We start from the raw sequence: 26,926 nt of genomic DNA, 5'->3' as shown, positions 1-26,926 counted from the left end.
GCAGGACTGAAGCTGGCCCTGTGTGAGATTGATGTTCTATCACTGTCCACATTCCACTACCAACAACTGTGTAACTTACTGTAGGATTTTCCCTTTAGATGCACTTTATTGTACTGCAGGAGATAATTAGAAAAGAAAGCAGTCAAAATTGTCATGTAAACCATGCATTTCCTATCTAAGTGCAATCCATCTTTGCTTACCATGAGTGAATTAATCTTTTGTTGTTAGAGAAAAGAATTGCTTGGGTCGGACAAGATGACCTCCGAAGGTCCCTTCCAACCTCAACTGTTCCGTGGTTCTGTCTTGAATTAAGACTTTTTTTTTTAGTTATTACCTTGAAATTAAGTTAGTAGAGACAGCCTTATAGATAAGCTGATGAATTGGCTGAGGATTTGGGGCAGTTTATTAAGTGAGATATCAATATTATGTCTTAATTAAAAGTACTATACAGAGGGAAAAGATTTTGTATTAAAAATGCCTGTCTTGGAAAGGAAGACCTGTTTTCAGGGTAACAAAACACTCCACCAAACTCAGCAAAAAACCCAAGTAAAAATTCCTTTAGTGTTTACTGCTTTTCTTGTATACTGAGGTACCAAACAAATGATGTTATTCCTGGTTTTATGCCACTGTTTGACAAAATGCTTTCCTGTAGATTCTGTAAATTTCATACAAGTTATGTTGCTTACAGGTTTGCAGTTAAATCTGTAAAAAGGCATGATTGAGATTTTTGACAAGTTCTTCTTGTGTTTTGTGCCTACTGGCCTATAGCTCCTATTTTTATTTCATTTAATCCAGATAAAATGAAGTAGAACATACTCTTCCACCTTCAGCTGATGACTTGTAATTATTTTACACCTGTATCTTGTACCTTTTTTTTTATATTGTTTGTTTTGCTTGTTTTAACCTGCATTTAATTTAGTAATAGCATCGCCCTTAACTATCTAAGAAGTAGAGATTTAGTGTAGTTATTTAAGCTCCTCTTGTGCTCTGCACAGGCAAAATGACATTTTAAAAGTACTGTTTGACCCACTCGGCAGTTAGTTGTGTGGCACAGGTTGGGTGATTTGTGCTCTAGGGATGCAGTTTGTACACTCTGCAACTGATAAGGCGATCTAGACAAAGTTTAAAGCTTAAATTCAACCAAGCTTTTAGGTGGCTGTGATTTTCGCCTGCTGTGTATTTCAGTTTTGACTTCAGGTTTGTTGATAATTTGACATATGTTTGAGATGCTGTTTTGTCTGTTTTATTTTCATAGTCAGTTAAGAACTACACCAAATGTCACGTGAGGAATGAACAGATCTGCAATAAACTGACCAGCTGCAAAAGTTGCTCGCTGCACCTGAACTGCCAGTGGGACCAACGGCAGCAGGAGTGCCAGGCACTACCTGGTAAGGGTTGTGGGGTGACGATGCTGCTTTTATGTACTTGATTTCAAAATTGGATAAATCTCTTCCACAGTTGTCAAAGAATATTTGTTGAATGTGTAGTCCTGGATTTGTTCTACTTGTGCTGACTCTCCCTGCCTGGCTGTGCCTGTACAGGTGAACACAAATGTAATTACATCACTGGTTGGTATATCAATGCTACCTTTAATCTTGTTAGGAGAGATAATAACATTAGCGAAGGCACAATGGCATGTACTTCTGCACAAGCCAGAGACAAGTTCTAGCCTGTGGGGATCACTGAGTGTAGAGCTGAATTGCCACACTGAGTCCTTTACTATTACATATCCACTCTCATTGTTACTCTTACTAGCTGAGGGTTTATCTTCTAAATTATACTTCAATTTTCCTGTGCAGATACTGCCTAAGATCTAGTTTCTTGATCATCTAATGTTGGTAATACTATGAAAGCAGTGAATATTAAAATGCTGATATAAAATATTCTTAGAAGGTGACTGTTAATGTTCTGAAATAATATTTATTCTGTAATTCATATTCATAGCTACATATATGCAGTTAGATGTCAGAACCTTTTCCATTTGATCTTCATGTCCAGATGAAGTTAATGAATACTTTTTTTGGATATTATTAATTAAATAACTTTAATCAATTTATTCCACAGAATAAATAGTTCAGAATAAACTGTAGCACTTGCTCTGAATTACTTTTTGTTTTAGTTATCTGAATCTCAGTAATGCTGAAGAGGAAATATTTTCTGAGATGTTATTTGAATTTCCTGTCATTCGGATTGTATTTGTGTTTAGGCAAATAAAAATGCAAAGACAGGATGATAAAGCAAAGCAAGGATAAAGTTGTGATCTCTTAATTCTAGGAGAGTTGGTTTTAGATTTTGAAAAGGGAAATTGACTGTGGGATGTATTTTGAATTATGATCTCGGGAAGGTAGAATTCAGACTCCCTTAGGGTTTTTGTATTTGTTTTTCAAATCACCTTTAATCATATGCTTTTTACCTTAGCTCATCTGTGTGGGGAAGGATGGAGTCACATTGGAGATGCCTGCCTCCGCATAAATTCTAGTCGTGAAAGCTATGACAATGCCAAACTATATTGCTACAATTTGAGTGGGAATCTTGCCTCATTAACAACCTCAAAAGAAGTGGAATTTGTTCTTGATGAAATACAGAAATACACACTTCAGGTAACTTGAGTAACTGTAATTAATGCGTGTGTGAATTAAATTTGCTTTGAGAAATCTATTTCAGAGATTTGTCCAAAGAGATTAAAGTTTATGCCTTCAAAGAAATGTAGCATGGTGCTAAAGAGTGCTCTAAGTGGTGTGTAGGATATTAAGGAAATCTCATGTTTAAAATTAATGACACAGGAGTACCCAAGTGTTTCTCCATACTAGATTTAACTGTTAGAGGTTACTGTTTACTTTCAAGATGTGACTTGAGAATGGCTTGGAACACAGGTCTGGGAAGTCCCAGTGCTTTTCAATACACTGTGATAGCAGGAATCAAAAGAAGACGTAATAATTTTGAATGTAACAGAGAAATAAATCCTGACTTTCACATAAGTATCCACAAAACTGCTCTCAGGATTGGGTTTGGCTGGTGAATAGCTGGGCTGCAAGCAGCTGAGGACAAGGAGGTACTAAAGATGCATACTTTTCTTCTGCAGAAAACCCTAGCTCCTTCTGTAACTAGTATGTGGGATCAAAGGGTTATGGAGTAGCTGTACTAGTATGTGAAGCATGTAGGAATTCCCTGCACAGTGGCACCAGAATGAGCCATGAACTAATTAGCTTTCTGCTATAATGATGGGGGAGGAAGAGGGTTGAAAATTCTCACATGCCTCTGGCAAATACAGGAAACTGCCATCAGAATATTTCTTAGGAAGGTGATCCATGTTAATTTAGCTGTGCAACAAGATGAGGATTAATGACCTATTCATGGGTGGTCAGTTTCAGTTTTTTAGCAGTTAAATATTCAAATGCTTATTGCTGTGTTTAAACTGTTGGAAAGCCTACCCACATCACTGATACACATACATGAAATGTATATATGCTCAAAAAGTATCAAACTGAACAGCATACACTCAGATGGAATGTCTTGGGAGAATAAGATTCTTTCACGAGCAAATCAGTTCATCTTGGTAAAGGACATTTTTAGAAGTATTTTGGTTTGTAGAACATGCACCATTTCTTTGTATAAAACCCTCTAATTTTGAGGTAGCTTAGGATTTTAGAGTCACGGGAAAATGGAAGGTAATTATGAACAATAATTAAAGCTTATATCAAGCTAGTATGTGATTTGCAAAGTTACGTTGGAGATGAATTGAGATGCATATGAAGGGAATGGCAGTTAAGAATTGCCTTTGTTATGCTAAATTTGAATGCAAGAGTTTAGGGACATATAATGTGAGTCAAAATATTCTGTATTATCCTTTTTAGTGTTCTATTTCAAGAAAGAGATGCAAATTTCAGTTATGTACTTAAATTTGTTGGGTTTTTTTTCCCTATAAATGTAGGACCTGCACAGGGTGATACTTTTTTTTTTTCCTAGAAAGACATGTGTTTTCTATTATTTGTTAATAAAGGAGAGGGAAGTAATTCTTCTATGTCAGATCTCCCCTGATACTGTACTTACTGTAGCCTTGAAACACATTGTCTGTCTGCTCTTTGATATGAGATAATGTTGAAAATGTAATTGAAAACAAAATAACAAAATCACAAATGGTGATGATTTCTCTAGTTATTTATTTTGCTGCTTTTTTCCCCCTTTTCTTTTTTTTCCCTGATTCCCATTAAAATATTGCACAGGAGGCCTTCAAATCTAATAGTGAGTGATGGAGTATTGGTATGAGTGATATTACCTGCCTGGCTTGAGGTGTAGATGAGAAAAGAGCTGCTTTTTTAGTCTAGAAACTAGATTTTTCTTACATTCCAGAGCTTAGAACTTGAACAAGGTAACATTCTGCTGAGCATATCTTTATTTAAATGAACTAAATCCTGAGCCAATGTGGTGATGTAAATTTGAGATAAGTCATGTACAGTTTTGAAGTTGTACACAAATACATGTTCTTCAAAAGTATATCTTGGGTTAAAGGATTATTTAGTTATCAGGATCTCTAATGGAATGCTACCATGACTTATCCTGGCAATTTCAGGGGGAAAAAAAATAAGTTTTTTTTTTAATTCATATCTATCTTTCCAGTTACATTTATTCTGTGTGAGACAGCCTAAATGTCTTATCCGGGCTCTCCAGAACTTTTTGATTTTCTTTTGTCTGCCTTTTCCTCTCAAACTGCGATCATAATGATTTAAGGGCTGAGATTTCATTTTAGATGGCTGTTGTAACAGGTGGTGATGTGGAGTTCACAAATGCAGTCAGAGCAACTTTAAGGTGAACACAGTGCCTTTTAATCTTTATTATCTATGGTGGAGTTTGACTTGTGTGGTTAATATAAAAGGCTTTAAAATCTTCACCTATGTGAAAAGCTTTCAGGATTAGTGGATGTGTCAGAGCAACATTTGAAAATAAGAATATGGATCTGTTTTTATCTCTGCTTTATTTGATATACTGAGAAGAGAAAAGCAACTTTGGTGAATGTTGTGTATTGTGCAAACTTTTAGAATAGTGTCAGTAAATGCTACAGCCTGGAGGGACTTAAGGATTCTTTATTGTTCATAGAAATAATGTGAGACTTCATAGATTCTGGTTTAGGGGTTTTTTTGTTATTTTTTTTTCTAATGCACAAAGTCCTTGTCCTGGGACAAATTTAGGACAATTTCTTCATCATGTTTAGACTATTACAAAACATTGATGCTTTAGAAATTTTCAGAGAGAGGAGGCTGCCGTTGTCTTCGCACCCTGTCCAGACCTTATCATTTATCAGTAATTTCTCTTAAGTCCAATGCTAAATTGGAAATCAATAGATTGCCTCCTAAAGGATAAGGAAAAAGTTCTTTTGGTACTAAAGGGCCAAGACAAAGACCTTTGTAGTACGAAGTCAAAACACAGTTGAGTTTGCAGATGTATTCTAAAACTATCAACAATAATTAAAAGTCTAATTTGTAGTTTTCATTGAAAAGAATTGATAAATTCTTTGAGAATGGCAAAGTAAACACAGTGGATGGACTGCAGATTCCCATACTAAAGCAAAATGACACTCCATCTTTTCTTGTGTGCTGTTTTATTGACCCAGTAAGAAATATTATGAAAGAGAAGATTTTTCTATAGACAAAACAGTAATATGAAGTTAATTAATTGTTCTTGCAATATTAAAATGTTGTATATGCATTTGAAAGTACAGTTAGTTCTCTTGGGAGTTTGCTCACAACTGTGGGACTGAACTAAAAATAACTTTCTTGTTAACATGGAATAAATTCTGAGATGACTTAGTTTTGGTGTAGTAAGCATAAACAAAGATGAGAACAGTTTAAACAATGCCTTTGATTATATAAACTGCAACTTTCCTTTAACTCACTGTTCTCAGGGCTAAGCATCCTTTATAAATTACACTTGAGCGTAGGTTGTTGTTAATTAGTGAGCTTTGCATGGCAATGTTATTCCTTGTTAGATCAAAGTATTCTCAGAGGGCTGTATGTTTTTGTGGTTTTATCAAATGTGTGGTTGTAGTGAAGCTGACACCTACTTTTTCTCTGAATTAGTCTCATTAGTACAGTTTCTAGCAGTCCCACTTTCGTGTTGTGGTTTTGGAAGCCTAATAAATTGCTTCAGCACTTTGTTTCCATCAGAGCTGTTACTTTGACTGCTCATTAGTTCACCTCTAGTTTAATTGTCTTCCCACTTTCAGGAAGTGGGGAGCTCAACTCACTTTAGATGCTTGAGAACCTGAATTTCCTCCCCTAAAATTGTCCCCTATACAGATGAAAACTGAAGACCATCTAAACCAAAGTCCCACTGGAATACTAGCTATAATCCCTCTAGATGGAAATTGAGGAAGTTGTAATCTTTGATTTGCCAGATTTTAATTTTTTTTTTTAATAATGTTACAACAGAAAAATTTGAAGAGAGTAGTAGGAGAAACAGATGTTTTTATGACCTCATGCATAACTGCTGCTAAAAACATCTAGATTTCATCATTTGTGTCTAATAGAAACTGAGACACTTGAAAATCATGGAGCTTGACTCCACTGCTTGTAATGTATCATTGCCTGGGTAAATATTGACAAAATATGAAGTGTGCAGGTATCTAGCATAGTTAGAATCAATGCATAGTTAAAGAAAAGAAACCAAGCAATAAGCTATTAAATAGAATAGATGTTTTCTCTTCATATAAGTCTTAGTTTTAGTAGGCAAGGGTTTTTAAGCATAATGATGCAGAAAAGAGGCAAACTGACCGCAAGCACTTCACAAAAGTGTGGATGTTGCAGAAGTGTGAGCATTAAGTGGCCACTGTATTTTCAAAGATTATAGAATTATTATAGAATCATAGAATGGTTTATGTTGGAAGGGACCTTAAAGCTCATCCAGTTCCAATCCCCTGCCATGGGCAGGGACACCTTTTACTAGACCTGGCTGCACCAAGCTCCATCCAACCTGGCCTTGAACACTTCCAGGGATGGGGCAGCCATAGTTTCTCTGAGCAACCTGTTCCAGGGCCTTACCACCCTCACAGTAAATTAGGCACTTAATTACAACTAAACCTTTGTAGTTCAGTATTTTGAGGGAAACTATTTTCCTAGAAATCAAGGAGTTCAAAAGAGTCTTGAAAAGTTTGTTGAAGTTTGGTAATAACATACAGTGATGCACACATTAGAAAATACATCAGAAGTGTATCATACGCTTCCAGAACAATTTAAGATCCAAAATGAAAGAAATTTAAGTAAAGGTGAGGATAAATTTTTTGAAAGATACGTAATTCCTTAGCAATGTGCATAATTAAGGAAGAGAGGAGAATTTTGAGCCTCAATAGTAATTGGGTATTCAATAAAGGTAGGCTTGCTCACTTCACTCCTCTGCAAATTATTCAGCCCTCATTAAATTAGTGCTGAGGCAGCAGTAGTGCCTGAAAAATGTGGCATGACTATAAATGATCACATTCACTGTAGATCTCAAAGCAACTTAGCCTGACTTAAATGTTCTGTAAACAGTGGATTTAACATGAAGTATCATCTCTGTAGTTAAGGTGACACAATTTCCTTTCTAATATAATTGCATAATTACTACTTAAAAGGAAATGAAAATTGGGGGGTGGTTGGGTAGAATAAGAGAAGAGCACATTTTTGAAATTATTAGTGATCAGTGTTTAATAAATTCCTGCAATGGCTAAAAATTTGCCTTATGTTCAATTAAATAGGACTGTAGCTCATTCTGTGAGCACAGAATGACATTCTATTTGTGTGCATCTTTTGATTGCTCTTCTGTCAGATGAAAATAAAGCCCTGTTCAGCATCTTGTCTAAGGATTTAGTATTCCTGAAACTTTTCTAACTTAACATAAAGGTTGAATTCTCATTTAAAAGGGTTTTTGGCAAGTTCTTATCAGTGCTCTAAAAGATTATTCTATAAAATCAGATAAACCGTGACTAGCTGCATTTCAAGCACGAGTATATGGCTTCTGAAATGGGCTGCGAGTTCTAAAAACTGGCCTAGAAAGAAATAGGTAAGAGGAGAAACATATTCTAGAGAAAGGTTCTAAATTTTATATAGCATAATGGGATAAAGCTATGGAACAGTTTTCAAGATACGTTTGATTGCATTCTTCAGTGCAGCGTTAGTAAGGCTCATTACAATCTTTCTTGAGACAGCTTTGGTCACCTGCTGTGTGTTGTATTCCTTTGTTACAGTGTGAAATTTTAATTTGATGATTTCTGGGTATTTTCCTCCCTGCCTTTCAATTTTTAACTGATAACTTACCTATTGAAATAAGCTATTGAATAAGCGTAGTTATTGGGTTTTTTTTTTTTTTTAAATGATGTACATAATGTATAAGAAGAATTTTCATAGATGTACCCTGTAGCCTGATTCATTATTTCTTTTAAATATCCACTGAAATATTTGAAAGTATCCATAAAGTTTCAGAATATAGTAAATGATGGTATTCCAGCAAAAATTATCACAATTCAAACTGCCAGAATATGAGCAGCAGTATTCTGTAATCATGGTTAAACAAATTCTGGCCAATACATGTTGAATAAAAATAAAAAAATAGTAGATTGGAATTAATACTTGCTCCAATGGGCCACTCTTTCTTCCCTATCCTTTATTCTTCCCACATGAAGGAAAAATAAAGTCAAAAGTTTATGAACGTCACCATTTCACATAGAAATCTATAATGTAATTGAAATAATTCCTAAATTCTATTAAGAATTATTGTCTGTATTTAGTTGAAAAGCTATCATTTGTTTTGGTGACTTTTTGTGGATGAAATGCAGCTTCTGGCTCTTCACAATTTTAAATGGGAACAAAAATGTTCAATGCTGATGTCCAACGTAATGATAAATCATTAGTTAAAAAGATACTGGCATTTAAAAGCTAAACAATTTTAGAGACATAAATAGAATATAGAAGATCATTCCCTAGATACAGGTGAGAGTCTTGGTTAAGAGATTCAAAGCTAAGATTGTGATTCAAAGCAAATGTCTGTGCAAACCAGAAACTTTTCTGTTACTTATTAAGTAGCAGTAGTAGCAGGTAATAAGGCTTAAGTATTGATAGCTAATGTGTAAAAATATGAAGTTCTGTTATTCTAATTACTATTTGTTTTCCAACTGTTAAGGTATTTTCTTTTGCTTGATTAAAAAACCAAAAGCTTTATAAAACCAAACATGACAATTAACTTCTGCTAATTAACTTCCAGCTGCAATAACTTTAGGTTTTACAATGTCAACAAAGAAGTAGGAGATATCGACTGTCTTATTGTTCTATGTACATAGAAGAGTGGTAGGGCTGAATATTGATAGAACATGAGTAATATGTTGCCCTCGTGGCCTTCTTGTGTGCACTGTGTCACTGAAAATTCACTGGTTTGTGTGTTTGTGCATATGTGTATGTAACATCTGAAGGGACTTTTACAATACCTCTCTTCGCGAGTGAAATCTTTACGAATATCAATGTCTACTTCCACCCTGCATGTCTGATAGTGCTTTGTTACTCAAGAGGTAAAAGGGTAGAATAACTACAGCTTTTACTAAGTTTCTGGGTACTAGCAACTGTAAAATGGAGCTGTACCATTTGTTTGGTTTCTAAATGAGAGAAGGTTGATGTAGTCCCAAGTTGGACTAGATCACCCATTCTTTTCTTGAAAGCTAGAGCATGGCAGAGCATACTTTGAATTAAGGAATTTTTAATCCTTCTCTGCAGAGCAAACACTCCCTTTTTTTTCTGTTTTGGACCAATGAAGGAGGTAGCTCTGATAAAATCTTTCGCTTCTAGTAAAAGATACCAGCCTTGCTGAAGTCAAAACAGATTCTGCTAGGAGGCAAGAGCTCTAGTGGGTCCTGCTGAGCTTAGATAGCAAAGGTTTTCAGATGACCTTGTTGCTTCCTTATCAGTGCAACACTTCATGATTATGCATTTGGCACTAAAGGAAATACCTGGTAAAGGTAGGAACCACATGGTTCTGGAGTTCCTGCTCACTTCTGTCCAGTGGACTGGCAACTCCAGCAAGTATGGATTAATTTAAAGCACCCAGCTAAATTGTGACATATATTAGATACTGTAACAGTCAGCTTGAAAAACCGAGGCACAGTCAAATTGCTTAGGAAAAGTTTCAGTACATTTCCAATCTCCTGTTGCCTGTCTCTCTATTAATAAGCTAAGCAGCATGGCAGCCCTGCCATGGTGAAGCAAAGGTGTCTTGAATGATTCATTGCCATGTCATTGTTGACTGACAACTGTGTACATGCTCACATGTGTACCCATTCACATGTGTGTTGGAGCTTTTCCTTCTTCCTCAAATAGAAGAGGAACTGATTCTGATTGCAGGTTCCCTCTTCAACTCTGAATCTGAACAACTTGCTAAGTGCCAAATACAGTGAGGATAAGATAGGTTTCTCCATTGTGGATTTTGGGCATCTTGAAAGTATACATTCATCATGGCCTTGAGAAAGAAAGAACAAGTCTTCATAAGTAAGGAGTAACTTTCTTCCCACTTATATGTTGAGCAAAGATTGTCTGACCTTCCAATAAAGAAGCTGGTATTCTTGAGAAGAAAAAAAAAAGACATATTTGAGGCTTGTCAGCAAGTTTTTTTTCCCTGAGATGAAGAGTAGATTTGTACCGTGTTTTTCACCCACCTGGCTTGATAACAGTATTTTTCAAGAGGCACAGAAACTAGGCTCTTATATCAGTGAGTTCTGGGTACAGCGAACAGGCAGTCTGGTTTCCTTCCTTTCTGATCCTCTTCAGAAGTCTCTTTGGCAAGATATTCAAAGTAAAGGAATTGGTTTCCTACATTCATTTTGTGTTAAATGAAACAACCATGGAGATTGAGCGAAGGGCATTCAACTCATTATTTTTAAACCTGAAGAAGAAACTGGATTGGCATTCTCATTCGGCACCTTTGAAGTCCCTCAGTTGCTTTGAGTACTTTGAGACTCCCAGCTATTACGACTGAACCTGTCAGCAGTTTGAAAGATGAGGACTAGATCTATGCTTTCTCTAGTGAAGAAATCAGCTCGATAGTCACAGCACACTGGTGGCTCTAGGTGTCACAGGTGGACCTTCCTGAATTCTCGATTCACTATTTGTTTTTTCCTTTCTTGCAGTGCAGTAGCATTTATTTTTGCTGATAAGCTTTGGTGATATCAATATGCCATCTGCTATTACCAGCAGTCTTCAGTCCACCACATCATGGAATCAACACCACAAAATCGAATATGTGCTTTAAGCATGTCCTTTGAGCATTTTGGTGGCCTACTTCTCAGCTATTTACCATATTTTAATCAAATGATTAAAAATGATTTGATTTTTGGGTAATCTGTTTTGGGCAATCCTAACAAACATGCCCAGAGCAGCTTAAGTGAGGCTGCAAGGCAATAGCTTTGATGGTATGTGTTTGATAGCATGCTAATCAGTCTTCAGGTCTGATGTCTTACACTACCAAAGAGCCAAAGATGGTAAATCTGGAATCTGAGATATCTGGAAGTTGTCCAGATATTGCAGCTAAGAAAGATGATGACTACAGTATGTGTTGCTTTTGCTAGCAGTCTTTCATTTCAGGGGTGCTGCTTTTATCTCCTAAGGCTGCTCTGGCCTTCATCCTACCTGGGACTTTGTCATCATTAAAGGGATTCTGAGACACTCTCCTCCTTCAAATAGAAGAGTTTCTCTCCAAATATCACTGCTGCACTGTCGGTTTTTATTATTGGCCTGACATACTTTTCACCATAGCTGGAATAGCATCTCTGCTTTCTATGTACTGATGCTGAGAATTATTTGGCAGCGCAGTTCAAACAGTAATATGTTGAAGGTTCTCTTGGCTAGAATCCCTCAGCCTTAAAGTAGGCTTGTAGTGTTGGTTTAGGTCTGTATTTGTCAGCAATTTATCACGCCTAAGTCCCTGGCGTTTTTTATATGTGCCTGGTGTGCATGTTTAGCATTCTACAAGAGAGATGTCTAGAGACAAGCATAGGTATCTAAGGTTTTTTAATGCATGCAGACCACGTACATATACAGCAGTCTAGGCAACTAAATAACAAATAAGACAAAAGATGTGTTATCTACCGCTTTCCAGATGCCCAAGTTCTACTTTCACTGCCTGTGTCATGTTCTTTCTGGAATCCAGGATGTGGGAGCTCTCACAGACACCTGGAAAGTTTGTCACCTGGGGTAGCAACAAAGTTATAAAGTAAACACAGAAGTAAGATGCAAAAGTGGCAGTGATACTTCTGTTGAATGTTCTTGTTGCTGTCCAAGTCTCCCAGAGTGCATCACTGCTTATGGAATGGAACTCATTAATTTTCAGGTTTATTTTAAGTTTTTCTTGCAGCTGTCTCTTAGTTGCAGTAGCGATTTCTGTTTCATCATGCTGCCAACTGATAGGACAGAAGAAGAGAGCATAGGGAATACATTTTAGGAAGGTCAGGAATACTGATTATCTACCTACTGAGAGGGTTTTTTTTTTAAGTATTACCACTGCTATCTCTGAAGCAAAAGTAATAATCCTTCATATTTCAGTTTGGTCTAGTGAGGCAGGGGAAAAAGAGGATTGCTCTGATTAGGTGTAAGAAAAAGCTCTGAAAGATCTTGCAGTTGTGGGTTACACCTGAATGGGCAAAGAAAGGTGAGATCAAAGAGGAAAGATCTCTCAGAGAGATGGTGGCAGTGACTCTTGGTTCGCTTGTGAAATAGCACATAGAACTTGACCTACAGTGAGTTCCTTTTAGGTATCTTGTAGTGTTTTACTAACCTTGGTGTGTAGATTAAATCAGTCGAGAACCTTATTCACAATCAGGTCAACATCTGTACTGGTAACATCTGTCCTTTGCCCAGTGCAGATGGCTGGGTTGTTTGGTATTCACCTACCACCACATACTTGTCACAGCTGTAGTCTGTCTCTGTTCATTGTTAAACTGGGGTTAATTAAAACTGACAGCATAGAGATTATGTGAGGAAAAGTGTTTGTTTTCAGTATCTTGGGATTTTTACAGTGATGGGAGAAAGGAATGTAGATTTATCTTGAAACAAGCAAAGGCCTTTATTCCTCAAAATTTGCTTTTTCTCTTGCTAATTGTATAAAGAAGAAATTCTAAAAATTAGTAGAATTTTTTATGTTATTTTACTAAGACATCCTAAATATTTTTTGAGAATTAATGCTTTTTATGGTTTTTAGGCTAGTTTTTTAATAGCTTAGAAATCAATAATAAAACTGTATTCAGTGTGTATTGAATGGCATCGGAGTTGTGAATGTGCTGCTTGCATCTCTGTCTTTGAATTGCCTAAAGATGTTGATCAGTATCAGCAATATGGATTTTAGAGGATGGATTATTTATCCTGTTTCTTCCTGAACTTTGATGTCTGTGAATTGCTGTTATGTGTATTTATTATCTACATTGGCCTAGAAATCAGTAATCAGTACAGCAGCTGCTGGGAAAAAAAAACCCAACAGTTTTATTATGACTAATCAGACTGGTTTCTGACTCCATGTCAAATAATAATAATCAGAATTAACTCAGAACAGTACAGACAGAGATTTTGGGTAGAACAGAAGCATATAGTGGGTAGGGTTTTTTGTTGTTTTAGGGGGGTGCATTTCTACACAGTAGAACAATTAAGAACTATGGAAAATTATTAGATGACAAAGTGAGAAAAGAACATGGCGAATTCTCTCAAAATGTGAAGTTGTTACTGCTGAGCTATAGTTTGAAATGTTTTAACAACAACAAAAAAAAGACCATTGGACTAATTATCTCGTTTTCTTCTTTTCATTCTGATTTATAGAAAATTTCACCTTGGGTAGGTTTACGCAAGATCAACATCTCCTACTGGGGATGGGATGACATGTCTCCTTTTACCAATACAACTCTGCAGTGGCTTCCTGGAGAGCCAAATGACTCTGGCTTCTGTGCGTATCTGGAAAGAGCAGAGGTGGCAGGGCTGAAGGCGAATCCATGCACTGCAATGGCAGATGGTCTTGTGTGTGAAAAACCTGTCGGTAAGCAATCTCTTATAGTCAGTTACTGTCATGATTAGCAAGCTGTTTGGGTTTTCATTTGGTTGAGATTTTTGGGCAATTTAGATTAAATAATGACACAAAAGATATTCTTTAAAAATATGGAGCTTTAGTGTAGAAAATAAATAATATTCCTAAAGCAGCAAATACTGGTGTGTGAATTGGTTTACATGGCTTGGTTTACATCACACCAGAAGCCTTATAAGTTGCTTCTAAATCAGTAGTAGTCAGTGACAACAGTGATTGTAGTTTGAAAGTATCTGTGGAGATGTTCAACAAGGCTGATGTTTTCTTTCCGAACCTCACTGAGTATTATTCAACATTTTAGTAGTCTGAAAGGCTGACAAAGCCAAAATTCTTATTTCTGTCTTTTAGCTTTGTTTGTGTATGAAGAGACTATGGCATATAGTCACTTGACAGTTCAAATTAGCGTTTTCATGCTCTGATTGTTGTATGTTTCTCTTTGTAGCTGTGGTGTTGAGCATATGAAGTTCTTTAAATTTCCCCTTCAGGTTTGTTTTGTGCATTGTTTGTGCAAAACTGGAAAATAGCTGCATTGTTGGTGTGCTGGGAACACTGCCTATCAGTCTGATGGTGTTGCTGTGAAATTGTCCAAGTTGTTAACCTGCGTAACAGAAGTGCGATCCTACCAATTCTTTATTCTCTTAGAAGCAGTTCCAAACAGTAATGTCATTGCAAAGTATATATTGTAAAATTGTTGCTACTGCCATTTATATTTCCTAAAAATTGTATCTTTCACAATATTCTTAATATATCAGCAGATGAAGAGTGGTTTGAGAACTCGGCTGGTATTGAATATGAATCACTAATATATAAAACTATGTCAATATATAGGATGGCTTGATCCTGATGTTTCACAAGGCTCTTTTGCATGGAAAATACAGTGCTATGTACACTTATGTGTTCCTACCTAAGAATTACTATACTCTTGTACACTTAACAGTTCTATTTTAAATCAAAGCAGAAATTGGGAGTTAGGGTATAAAAGCTCTTTTTGTGCATTATGAATTTCTGAGATGACATAGACCATTAACCCAGTCAGAATGTGGTCTCTAATAGAGAAAAGCAAAGATCTCCAAACCTGAAAAACCCCAACCCTCCAGACCAAATCTGTTCTGCATTGAACAATGTTCCTTTTATTACTTTCCCTTTAGATTCTAGTGACCTTCTTATGTACAGTGTATGGCAAAATTTTAGGGGATAAGTCAGTCCTAAGTAGAATATTTTTGGTTTATACACTGTTAAACTAATGAGAACGATAGACCCAGAACTTCACTGTACTTGTTATAGGAGTTTGAGATGTATTTTGTCATGTATGTGCAAGTAAGCAACTAAGCTGATGTTACCAAGCAATGAATATTAAATTATTTAAGCATATAGATAAAATTGCTGTGAAAAGTTTCAAATGGACTCTTAGAGCTATAGTGTGACTTGCACTGAGTATTTCTTAATAATTTTATGAAACTTTATTATATTTATACACTGCAACAGAAGTTTGGATGAAAATATTTATGCCTATTTAAGGACACAACCACTTTCACTTTAACAAGAGCTGTTCTAATGGAACATAATCATTAAAGGAGATTGAACCTGTGCTCAAAATTATAAATGCTTGTGATTCTTTTCCAGTCAGTCCCAACCAGAATGCCAGACCCTGCAAAAAGCCATGCTCCTTGCGAACAACGTGTTCTAACTGCACAAGTAATGGTATGGAATGTATGTGGTGCAGCAGTACGAAACGATGTGTTGACTCAAACGCCTATATAATCTCCTTCCCATATGGACAGTGTCTAGAATGGCAAACTGCCACATGCTCCCGTGAGTATCTTAATGAACATTCGTCCTATTAAATATACTTCAGTGTTTTTTGCCACTCAAAAGAACATGTCTATGAGTAGGATTTAGTACATTCACTAAAGATAAAAATAATCTTAAATGAATGAATTACAGCTACTAACGTGAGCAACCAATACTCTGTATGTATTTCCTAGATACAGATAAAATGCCGGCAATTCTCTTCTGATGAAACATATTTAATCTTTTGAAACAGTAAAAAGTGCTTATTGTGTTCAGACAAACTAAGAATACCAGGATTGCTTGTATGACCAGTGTTAGGGTGTCAAACAATGTCCATGAGTTGGAACATAATACTATTAAAATTAGATAAATAACAGATAGACTTATACAACATTAAGTAATTAAACTATGATGAGGTGAATTCAGTGTTTTTAAGATTCTGATTTATTTTATCAGATTCAAAGTAGTACACTTTCCTATCATGCAAAAATGAAAACAATGTTATAATCATCATAGTAATAGTCTTGAATATTGTAACACAGATGTAAAACAAATGGTTTTGGTCTTTCTTAGATTCTTCTCACTTGCCAATGCTGATTATTAGCCTTTGCAGTTTGTCCTCTCCATGGAAATAGGAATTCTTTTAGGCCATCAGGCATGTAAAGGATGTGCAGGACACTTTTTTTGTCCTCTGTGATCAGAGCGGGTCAGGCTGTATAAATGTTCAAGGCTGCTCATTTCATCCTTTTGAGATAAAACGCAGGTGATTTCTTACTTTGTCAAGCAGTAAACGTACTTCCCAGATGTCCCCTTTGGAAGCACATTTCATCAGCAGTTGATACAATGCTTCTTTAGGAGAATAAGAAACTTACTTACTGTACCTCTTTCAGTGTACCATTCAGCTAGAGTTACTTCTTTCCAAGTCTGTAGTGACTGGACCTGTTAAGTTCAGCACCGTGCACTTCCAGTATATATATCAGTGCCATGATTCATGTAGATCCTGGAGCAAGCTGCCTGGTGCCTTAGACTCTTGTCTCAGTCATGGTTTGTTTAGAACGATTTTTAAGTCACCTTCCTGCAGAAGACTGGTTCTTAGTATTTTTACCATCCTTCAAGATTTGATTCAAATGTTTTTTATCTGTCCAGTGGGACCCAAACTTAATATATAGGACTTCTGAAGCGTGCTGTTGAACTCTCATTGTCGCTTTTCTCTGTGAGATTGTTTCTCTACTTACTTCTATCTTCCTTTCCCTTTTTTGATAACAACATCTCTGGAACATTTTATTTCTGAATATGATGTGGCAGGATTAATGGTGTTGACAACAAGAAGCAACTTGCTTCAGGGTCATAATTAGATCATGATTCCATTTAATAGATTATGGATACAAATACAAAATAATACAAAAGGTAGTTACTTGCTTTCACCTAAGTGTCAGGAAAATATTAAGTAAGATTCTGCCATATCTGTAATAGGAACCATTTATATATTCCTATTTTTGGAGAAAAGAATGGCTATATGTACAAGCCTCCTACCTGTATCTGGGTTAAAGGAAAATAAGGCATAGGAAAATTTTTCTTTCAGGTAAAACTGGCCAAGAGCCTTTATTCCTCTTAACTGAGATTCCTTCTTCTTCCCTAGTAATTGTATAATACAATGAAGCAGTACAATGTTGCTCTCTTCTGCTAAATTTTATGCTTAGTTTGTAAATTTCTGATGTTAATAAAGATTCTAGTGTGCAGGTTCAATGTGGACTAAAAGTAGGGTTTACATGTTCCTTGAGCCCTTATGTCCTCTAAACCCAGCCGTCAGCCCATGTTTGGTCTAAAAATAAAGAAATAATAGGGCAGTTAATCTCTTGTCCCATATACTTAGGACAATAATACCATAATTAGATAAAGTTTTCTTGCTCATAAGAGTTCAATGATCCTTTTTTGCACTCCAGTAAGGACTCAAGTTTGCAACTTCTAGAATAATGATAATGTGTTGTGGCATAAGTAGATTGAAACTTTGGAGATAATATTGACAGAACCCATATGAATGAAGTTAACTTTTTAAAATAGTGTGTATTATGTCAGCCTGAACTTTTAATTCTGTTTTTGTTTGCACATCATGCAGATTGAGTTTATTTGCAGAAGAAATTGTTCTTAATGTAATTGACACTTTTGTCAGCTCTGTAAAAGTTTATATTAAATAGGGCAAATGGGATTTGCTATACACTAGTTCATCATTATGTAAAGGCAGTTTTGTATGAAAATTTATATTCTATTCAACAAATTGAAACCAAACAAACATAAACCCACAATTATGTGTCCTTAAGCAGGTGATTTTTTTCAGAGTTTTAAAGTTTTAGATATTTTGCATTTAACCAAGAAAATGATTGTCCAAATGAAAGATAGTTCAGACATTGCTTCACTATTAATGACTTGAAAACTTTATCGGATAGATATAACATTATTGCTGCTGAGGTAATGAAGTATTAGGTGGATTATTTTATCAAGGGGTAGTGTTTCTACTTACTTGAAGAACAGAATGTTACTATACCTTTAAAAAAACACAACTGTTTTAACAACTTTTTACTTTGAATGATTAATGAGGTTTTGGATGTTTTACTCAGAATGAAAGAAAAATTTCACACAAGCATGTATGATTTCAAAGAAAAAATATAACAGCTGAGAACTTCACATTTATTTTCACAACTTGGCATTAAAATGAAGACCGCTGTTTTATTGGTGACATTTTGTCATTTTAATACCTGCTTGCCAAAAAGTTGCATTCCGCTTTTTCCCCACATCTTCCATCCATTATGGCTTTTGATTCAATAGCTGACAGTTGAGCAATCTTGGACCTCCTCTAGAATTTTAAAGCAGGAAAAAAAAATTCTGCTTGAATGTTCTCTGCTTCCATAAACAATAACTTCTCTGCTCTCCTCAGCGTTCCGGCTGAATGCCACTACAGAGATTATTTGAGGATTTTCACTTTTGGTTCTGTCTTATCTTCTCTGAAGATGATGCAGCTGATACTTCAGAGCTGTTTTCTCCTAGCTTCATAAATAACAGCATGAGAATTGTTTGGATTACTAACAGTGCATCTCTGAAAGGCCAAGCCAGCCAGTACAGAATGGTGGTCTTTATTTTCCTGTTGATCTTCCAATGTATTCAAAACAAAATTTGTACCATTCAGCTTCAGGTCTGACACAAAACTGATCTTTCACATGATTGATGGTTTGTTTTTTTTTTTTTTTTTCTATATTTGGTTAACTTGAAACACTTCCTCCTATTTGAATTCTTCCAAGTCTAATGATACAAGAGCTCATGCTCCACCTTTCTGCACTGTAGAATTCCTTTTGAGATCACATTCAGGTTCTTAACTGCCTGTTGTCTTGATACCTGCATGTATCTTTAAACTGCTGGAGTATTTTTTCTCTGACAACTTTCATTAATTTTAAACAATTTTAATAATTGTTGAAGTCCCAGTAGCTACTGATATTCTGCTGTCAGTTGATTTAACTGGAAGCAAAATTGATGTGCTTAGTATATACCCCTTATAGCGTGGATTCAGGTATTGCCTTTATGGAGTTGAGTGGTCCAGGTAGCTAAGAACATTAATGGATATAGTGTCCTGGCTGCAACTGAGCCAAATTGAGAGGTTACACTCAGATAGAAGCCATTTGAATGTTCTCCAAAGAAAACCTCACATATTTTTAAACTCTTTTCTTCCTGGCAGGATCTTCCTGCAGTTCGTGTATGCTTTTAAAATTTATTTTCGTAAGTGTCCACAGACATAATGTGACAAGACCCAGGACTCATAGTGATCAATGTTCAAATGATTCCAATGTTCATTTGATTGAGTGTTCCAGCATTAATTTAAAAAACTTTAAGATGTAGCAGAAAGAGCTCAAATGAACTTGTGAACCCTAATGGTGTTCCTGAAGATACTAAATTGTTAATTTCTTATTAATAAGAAATAGCAGTAACTTCAGTATAGTAATTTTATTTGGTTCTAAACAGGCTTGAAATATGAGGCAGACCATTTCATGAGAAATCAAATAATTTAAACATAGGAGAATATAAAAGATCTAGGGGAGATTTGATTTTTAGTATGCAAATTAAAATGCTGACTTACTCTAACAGATGAAACTCTTAAGGTATAGTTCAATTAAATGGAATGGGTTTGTGTCTTGTAGCTTGAGATCCTTAAATTTTGGGAAGATGTGTAGTATGTTAACTTGTTTCAGAAGTTCTATATGAGAAAATTGGGTGGCATTTGTAAATGAATTTGTAGGTGTGATCCCCAGATACTTTGTACCCCCAAAAAAATTTAGTTTGAATTATGGGTTTAAACGTAATTAGGGGAAGTTCAGGTTAGGTATAAGGAAGAAGTTCTTTACTGTGAGGGTGGTGAGGCACTGGAACAGGTTGCTTAAAGAAGTCGTAAGTGTTCCATCCTTAGCAGTGTTCAAGGCCAGGTTGGACAGAGTCTTGGGTGACATGGTCTAGTATGAAGCATCCCTGCCCATGGCAGGGGTTTTGGAACTGTATGGTCTTAAGGTCCTTTCCAACCCAAACCATTCTGTGATGCTATGAACTATCACAATTTTTGAATTATTCTTATCACTCTTATTTGTATTATTGACCTTGTCTAGATTTCTAGTTTTCCTGTGGGAAGGGTTGCTTTTGTCAATAAAACTAGTAATATCTGCATACCAAAACATATATTCATACTAAGAACATAACATATATTTTATCATGAGATTTAATGAAGATATGTAGTATTATTGTTCTGCTTCGTTATTTTTGTTGATTTGAAGTCTTTGTTTCTGCATTGTGGTGTAATGAAAACCTGTGTTTTATGATCTTTGAAGAAGTGCAACTTTTAAAGAAAATGATAATACTCTTACTACTATTACCAAAATCCCCTCTTGCATTAACAATATATTCCCTGTAATACAGCTCAAAACTGCTCTGGACTGAGGACGTGTGGACAGTGTTTGGAACAACCCGGGTGTGGATGGTGTAATGATCCCAGTAACACTGGAAAAGGGCAATGTTTGGAAGGATCATCAAGAGGCCCAATGAAGGCTGTAGGCATGCACTCTAATGAAATGCTGCTTGATGCTAGTCTTTGTCCAAAAGAGAAAAACTATGAGTGGTCTTTTATCCAGTGTCCAGGTAAGGCCTGCTTCCATTCTTTCTTTCATATGAAATAAGAAATGTTTCTCTGTTTAAGTCTGCTAAGTTGCCATAATTATTTTGAGTAATACAAATAGCATTTGCATGAGGGATTTGTTTTTCCAGAATATTTCCTAAATATAGAGTTTGTTAGCCTCCGTTTACTGAACACAACTGTGCTTCCTGTCATGCAGGTTTACATGTGAAATTTAGTGCAAATATTTTAATCAAAACTGCTAATTTATTTTTTTGTAAATAACTTTCCACACATCACATCCTTCTACTTTTTCAAATCCAACAGTATGACTTTGCTCCAGCTTTTGCTTTCTTCTGGCCTCTGTATCCATCAGAGAAGAATTTACCTAGGGAGAAATTATCTATAAGCAACTGATTAATCTACTGCTGATGGCCAGGAGCCATGAGCTTCCTGCATCCCTGCTGCTCATGCAGAAGTCCAGTTGGCTGTGAGAACAGGGTGCTGGAAGTCTCTGAGCTATGCCTCTAGTCTGCCTCTTTCACATTTGGTGTAAATAGAATGTATGTTTTTATCATCCTAAAGACATCTTTGAAGTCTAAATTTAAGCCACACTGATACGATTATACTATTTTAATCATTGAAAAGTAAGCAAGATGTCAGGTGCTTTATGAGGGTGGAAGCTGAGCTGGTAAAGCGCAGATCCTGAAAGCAGCGTGAGAAAGCAGCAGCATAGTAGTGCAGGCAAAAGAAAAGCCCACTGGGGAGTTTGACAGACCTGCAGTGGTAATTTACAATAAATAACACCATTTAAAAACTTTTTTTTTAGAATAAATGGTGTAATTGTGCTAAAGGCATTTTTCCAGCAAGTGTTCCTACTGCTGATAACTTTGGAAGCTGGAGCTTCTCTAGGATCAGAACTTTTGTAGGTACATGCAGCTACGTTTGTTTGCTCTCCTGGGTACTTTTTTCATGAGTATATTCTCTATGTGTGTGTGCATATGTGTATGTATGTGCTAATACATATATTTGTATGTAACTGTGTATATTACTATATTATTTGGAAAGCAGAATTTTTTTTGGTAACTTTTTTTTTTAATGCAGACATAAAGAGTAGATATTTTGTAAAGTTTTAGAATGATGAAGTGAAATGTAAAGCCAGGTGACACTGTTCAACGGTCTAAATTAAAACCTCCAAACTATCTAATACCATTTCCTGAACACAGAACCCTCTAGTAAATTCCTGGAAATAGGAATACATTTCCGTGTAATACATTACATTGTTTTTAGTAAGTGCAGTTATTAGACTTTCACTGCAATACATAGTATCTACCATTAGTGAAATTATAAAGAATGATATATTGCTTGTCTAAAATGTTTGATGTAGAAGATTTCACCCTTTTATTAGTTTAATATTTATTCTTCATGGATAAAATTCTCTAATCATTCTGTGTTCTAAGCAAGAATTCTCTGAAGTTCCACTTTAGTTTTTAAAACTCCACTAGTTCTGAACTTAAGAGGCAAATTAAATTTAATTGGTACAGGCTGTAGGGGTTTTCTTAAACTTTCCATTTTCTTAAAATACTGTCTGTAATGGATTATATTTACACAGTTTATTCTTAGCACAGCAACCATTTGCTGTTCTTGAAATAAGGTAGAATTGATATGAAGGCTATATAATCCTATGGAGCAGGTTTTAGTTTCAATGAAAATAAAAATAAATAGGTTATAGTATGTAGCTTAAAGATTATTCTGTCACACTGATGAATAGTTGGCTAAACCATTCATGTTCATTCATGTATGCACTTGGTTTTCCTTGTAGATCGTATCCATGGTCATTATAGCGCCTTTGGGCAGTTGTGTTGGTTTTAAGTATTTTAAATTCATTCTCATTCTCTGTTCAAATCTTTAAAACTAATATTCATCAGGTAGCCTAGAAAAATGTTTATTTTTGTCGCTGGTCATTTTGAAATCAATATTCCTCAAAGCAGCTATCATAGTATTTCTTTTGATACGCATACCTAGTTTTATCAGATTTGTATTTTAACCGAACTACTGCTAGAAATGAATTGGCAAATACATATATTAAAAGAAGAAAAATAAATAATGTTGGCATTTCGTCTCACAAGAGCAACAGTTTAGGTAGGATGCAAGCCCAAGTTTTTCTTTAAAGTCTAAATTTCTCTGAAAAGCATTGTGAACCAATTATAACTAGTTTGTTTAAAACTAGATGAAGTATCTTTACACTAAACCCAGAGTGTAATGCAGGCATGCATTTTATATATTTTCCTGTTATTAAATATTTTCTTAAAGCTAGAATTATCAACAATTTTCAGCATCACTAACCATTTCAACTGAGAGGTCAAAAGCAAATTAGACGTAAAATTGCTTATATCCTGGGCAGTCTCACTGAAGATTCAGCTAAATCACGTTTGCATGTGTGAGGAAAATAACTCTGTTGCTACGAGTGATGTACATTAAAATCACTTAAAGAAAAAATTACTTCTAAAAATTTATATCCTAGTTCTTATTCAAATCATCATTAGTGTCTCATTATTTTAATTACAATTTTAATTGTTTAATACTGATGTCTCCTGTTTGATTGCAGTCGTCTGCATCGTAGGAAGTTGTTGAACTGTGCAATTCTTCTGGCTTTTCACTTTTTTCAATGAGATGCTTATTTTTAGGAAAACCAGCAAATACATAATATCACTTTTGAAGTGGTATGCTGCATCAGTCATAGATTGCTTTGGTTCTTATTGTATATATACTTTGGAATTGGAATTAAAAACTTTTCTGTTTTCTTTGCCTTAAATTGTAAGAATTAAGAGCTATCAAATACAACAGGTATGCAGGTATAATATAGGTATAATATAACTTGCAGCAAACTAGAATTCACAATAAAAAATTGATTAATTAAGGTCGCTTTCGCTATCCTTTAAATAACACAAAAATTCAGGAATACAAACCAAAGCATTAGGAAGCATAGGAAATGTTTAAATCAGTGACCCACTAATTAGAATATCAGAATGAAACATTTTTTCTGCATTATGATCCAGTCTTAATTAAGCAGTCTTACTGTACCTTAATAGAACATCTATTTAATGCACTGTCTATTTTCTTTTGGTTTATTATACTGCATTTTTTAAAAACATTTGCTTCAAGTAATTTTAAACCCAAAATGGAACTGCAGTTCATGGTATTTTTGTGTAGCTCTTTCTTAAAAGGTAACAAACCACAGAATGGTGAACTGCTGGAGGAAGACACCACAAAGTCATCTATAAATCAAGAATTCTTAGGAAGAATAAAACTTGTAATTTCTAAAAAGATTTAGTCAGGACAGTGAGAAAACTTTCTAGTAGTACAGAAGTGTTTGATACTTGTTTACAAGATTCTACAGGCATAGCTACAGAAGGAAGAGTTTGTAAACTTGGGAGGTTTAATGGTTTATGAGTCAGGCCTGGCAATGGCTATTAATCTGTTGAGTTACTAAATTCTAAAACAGCTCAAAAAACATTTAAATCATGCAGTGACAATATAATATTTTTATTTTTTTTCTTAGCTAAGACACCAGTCACTGTGACACTTAGATTAAAAATCCAATTTTAAACCCCCCACCATGATCTTGCTGAGATATAGCTGTCCTCTGCTGAGTGTTAAATATCCTTCGCCAGTGAGGGATCGACAGGTTTGACATAGTCTGACATTGGACAAGCTGCTGTAATTGACAGATTGCTAATCTACTGAGCACTAGGAGCTCTGGGGTCCCACTCTAAGGAGAGGTCATCCTTCAGAATCTTATGGTTGTTCAGCTGAGTTCTGGCAGCAGGATTGATGACTCTGGCAGAATTCACATTGTGATTTTTGCTGCAGTAGTGGTCAGTAGTTTTAATGAGTTTCTCCAAAACATGGAGCACTGGAACACAGGTGTGGTGCCAGATCAGTGCTTTATAGTGGTTGTGTTTGACAAAAAGCAATTTTATGTTTCTAAGGTCTGGTATAAAAAACATATGTCAATGGGAGTCCAGTTTTTTTTTCTTTCACCCAAGTCAACTGCAGTGAGGAGGGACTGGAGCTGTTTGATGTGGTCCTCATGTCCTTAAAACCCCATAGTGTTCTAGTTAGTGCCAAAGCTAATGTGAGGGTCAGAAGTGTTAAAAATTAGACTATCTTTAGTTAATTTTTGTAAGTTCTTTCTCCCCAGTAGATATAAGGTTGAATGTGAGTTGTTCATGTTCTCCATCACAGTAGACTTTCAAATGCTTCACAGCAGATTGCATATAGGTATGGAGGTTTCGATCTTGTCTCAGTTGGTGACTTACTGCCTCTTAAAAGGTTTCCTGAGTGACCAGGCAGCATTTTAAAGCTATGAGGATTGGATTTAGTTACTCAAAAATGGCAAAAAAAAAAGACTTTCTCACACACCTCAATCCCTCATGTCGCTAAATAGTTAGCTTTGGTGGTCTTTGGTCTGAATTCTTGTCTTATCACAGTATTACTTTAAAGAGATTCTGTTTGAAAATACAATTATATAGGCTGGATTAAAGTTCTCAGAATTACATTCTATGGTAATTATGTAATAACATAGGAAAGACTTTGTTCCCAAGAGCAATTTCTAAATGGCTTTTTTAATGTTATATTCTAGCTTGCCAGTGTAATGGCCACAGCACCTGCGTCAACAGTAATGTCTGTGATCAATGTAAAAACTTAACAACAGGAAAACAATGTGAAACATGCATGCCAGGGTATTATGGAGATCCCACAAATGGAGGACAGTGTACAGGTGAGTTGTTCTGGGGGGAAAAAAAAGTAGTTGAAATGACATTTTATGTAATGTGAATTTAACTTCTTAAATGTAACGTGAAATTAAGTTTTCTTTTAAAGGTTAAATGTTTATTCATTTTGCAGTTGTTTTTTGGTCTGGATACTCTTAAGAACAAGGTGGTAATTTAAAGATTCTCTCCTCGTTAGGGAAAGGAGGAGAAAGAAACTGTCTTGTGGGAGCAACACCTTAAATCCTGATATTTCAGAGAGGCATCATTTAATTCCATGTAAACAATAGTATTAAAGGCAGCGAGAAGGTACTTATAAATGAAGTTCAGTATCTACCAATAAATCTGTATAGTTCAGACAGAAAAGCCTGGAACACTTAAGGATTCTAAGGTACCCTAACCTATCCAATCTGTTTTTGTAATTGCTGCATTGCTTTGGAGGATTCTCCTTGAAGTGAGAGAGAGAATGAAGTCCAATACTCCAGGTGGTTTATGTATATTGCAACAGGGTGATTTTAAAGCTAACAGTAACCCCTTCCCTTGTAGCTAAATATAATAGGGGAATGAGAGATATTAAATATGAGAAGTCATTAAGGTGGTTGAGATTGAATCTAGGAGGGTGCTAGAAAACTTTTTCTCTTTACTTTCTTTATTATTGATGTTTCTTTAACTAGACCTTTGCTTCTCAAGGAATATTTATTCATTTCACTTGTTATTCAGCACTTCAACATGCAGTAGTCAATGCATGAAGCTGCACATCTGGTAAACTCAAGCACAATATGTAGAAAGTGTGTTCAAGGGGATGGAAAGATTAATGTCTACCCTTATTGACAATTGAACATTTCACTGGCTCTTTATGATGCTTTAAATAATTCTTAATAGTTGTCTTATTTCCTAAAGTTGACAAAATGTTCTTTTGCTGTCTATATCACCTTTATGGCAAAATGATGTATTAATATAACTTTTCTTCTTCAGGGATACATTAGCTATCAACCAAATAAGCATTCCATCACCTTTAGTGAATTATGTGTGGTGCAGTAATGGCTAAGATCAATTTATAAGACCAGTAAAATTATGAATTTTATTACTTGTTTTTTCAACCCTAGTCTGTAAGAATACGTAATTTTATTGGAAGGCATGATTTTAACAG

General features: G+C 35.4%; 1 protein-coding gene across 1 annotated transcript in view; it reads left to right on the top strand.

The window, feature by feature from the left end:
- The window catches only part of ATRNL1 (attractin-like 1), a gene marked incomplete at its 3' end in the record, with an annotated part of 97,628 nt that extends 71,841 nt beyond the window's left edge, over nucleotides 1-25,787 (top strand). The window contains exons 14-19 of the mRNA XM_010020651.1: nucleotides 1,256-1,388; nucleotides 2,419-2,600; nucleotides 13,812-14,025; nucleotides 15,694-15,882; nucleotides 20,812-21,030; nucleotides 25,650-25,787. Coding sequence (XP_010018953.1) covers nucleotides 1,256-1,388; nucleotides 2,419-2,600; nucleotides 13,812-14,025; nucleotides 15,694-15,882; nucleotides 20,812-21,030; nucleotides 25,650-25,787 — 1,075 coding nt within the window. The remainder of the gene's footprint in view (nucleotides 1-1,255; nucleotides 1,389-2,418; nucleotides 2,601-13,811; nucleotides 14,026-15,693; nucleotides 15,883-20,811; nucleotides 21,031-25,649) is intronic.
- Between the last annotated feature and the right edge of the window lie 1,139 nt (nucleotides 25,788-26,926).

The sequence above is a fragment of the Nestor notabilis genome, unplaced genomic scaffold (genome assembly GCF_000696875.1).
Source record: "Nestor notabilis isolate BGI_N333 unplaced genomic scaffold, ASM69687v1 scaffold1250, whole genome shotgun sequence".
NCBI classification, from domain to species: domain Eukaryota; kingdom Metazoa; phylum Chordata; class Aves; order Psittaciformes; family Psittacidae; genus Nestor; species Nestor notabilis.
Note: the sequence above shows the minus strand (reverse complement) of the source record. Positions and strands in the feature narration are given on the sequence as shown.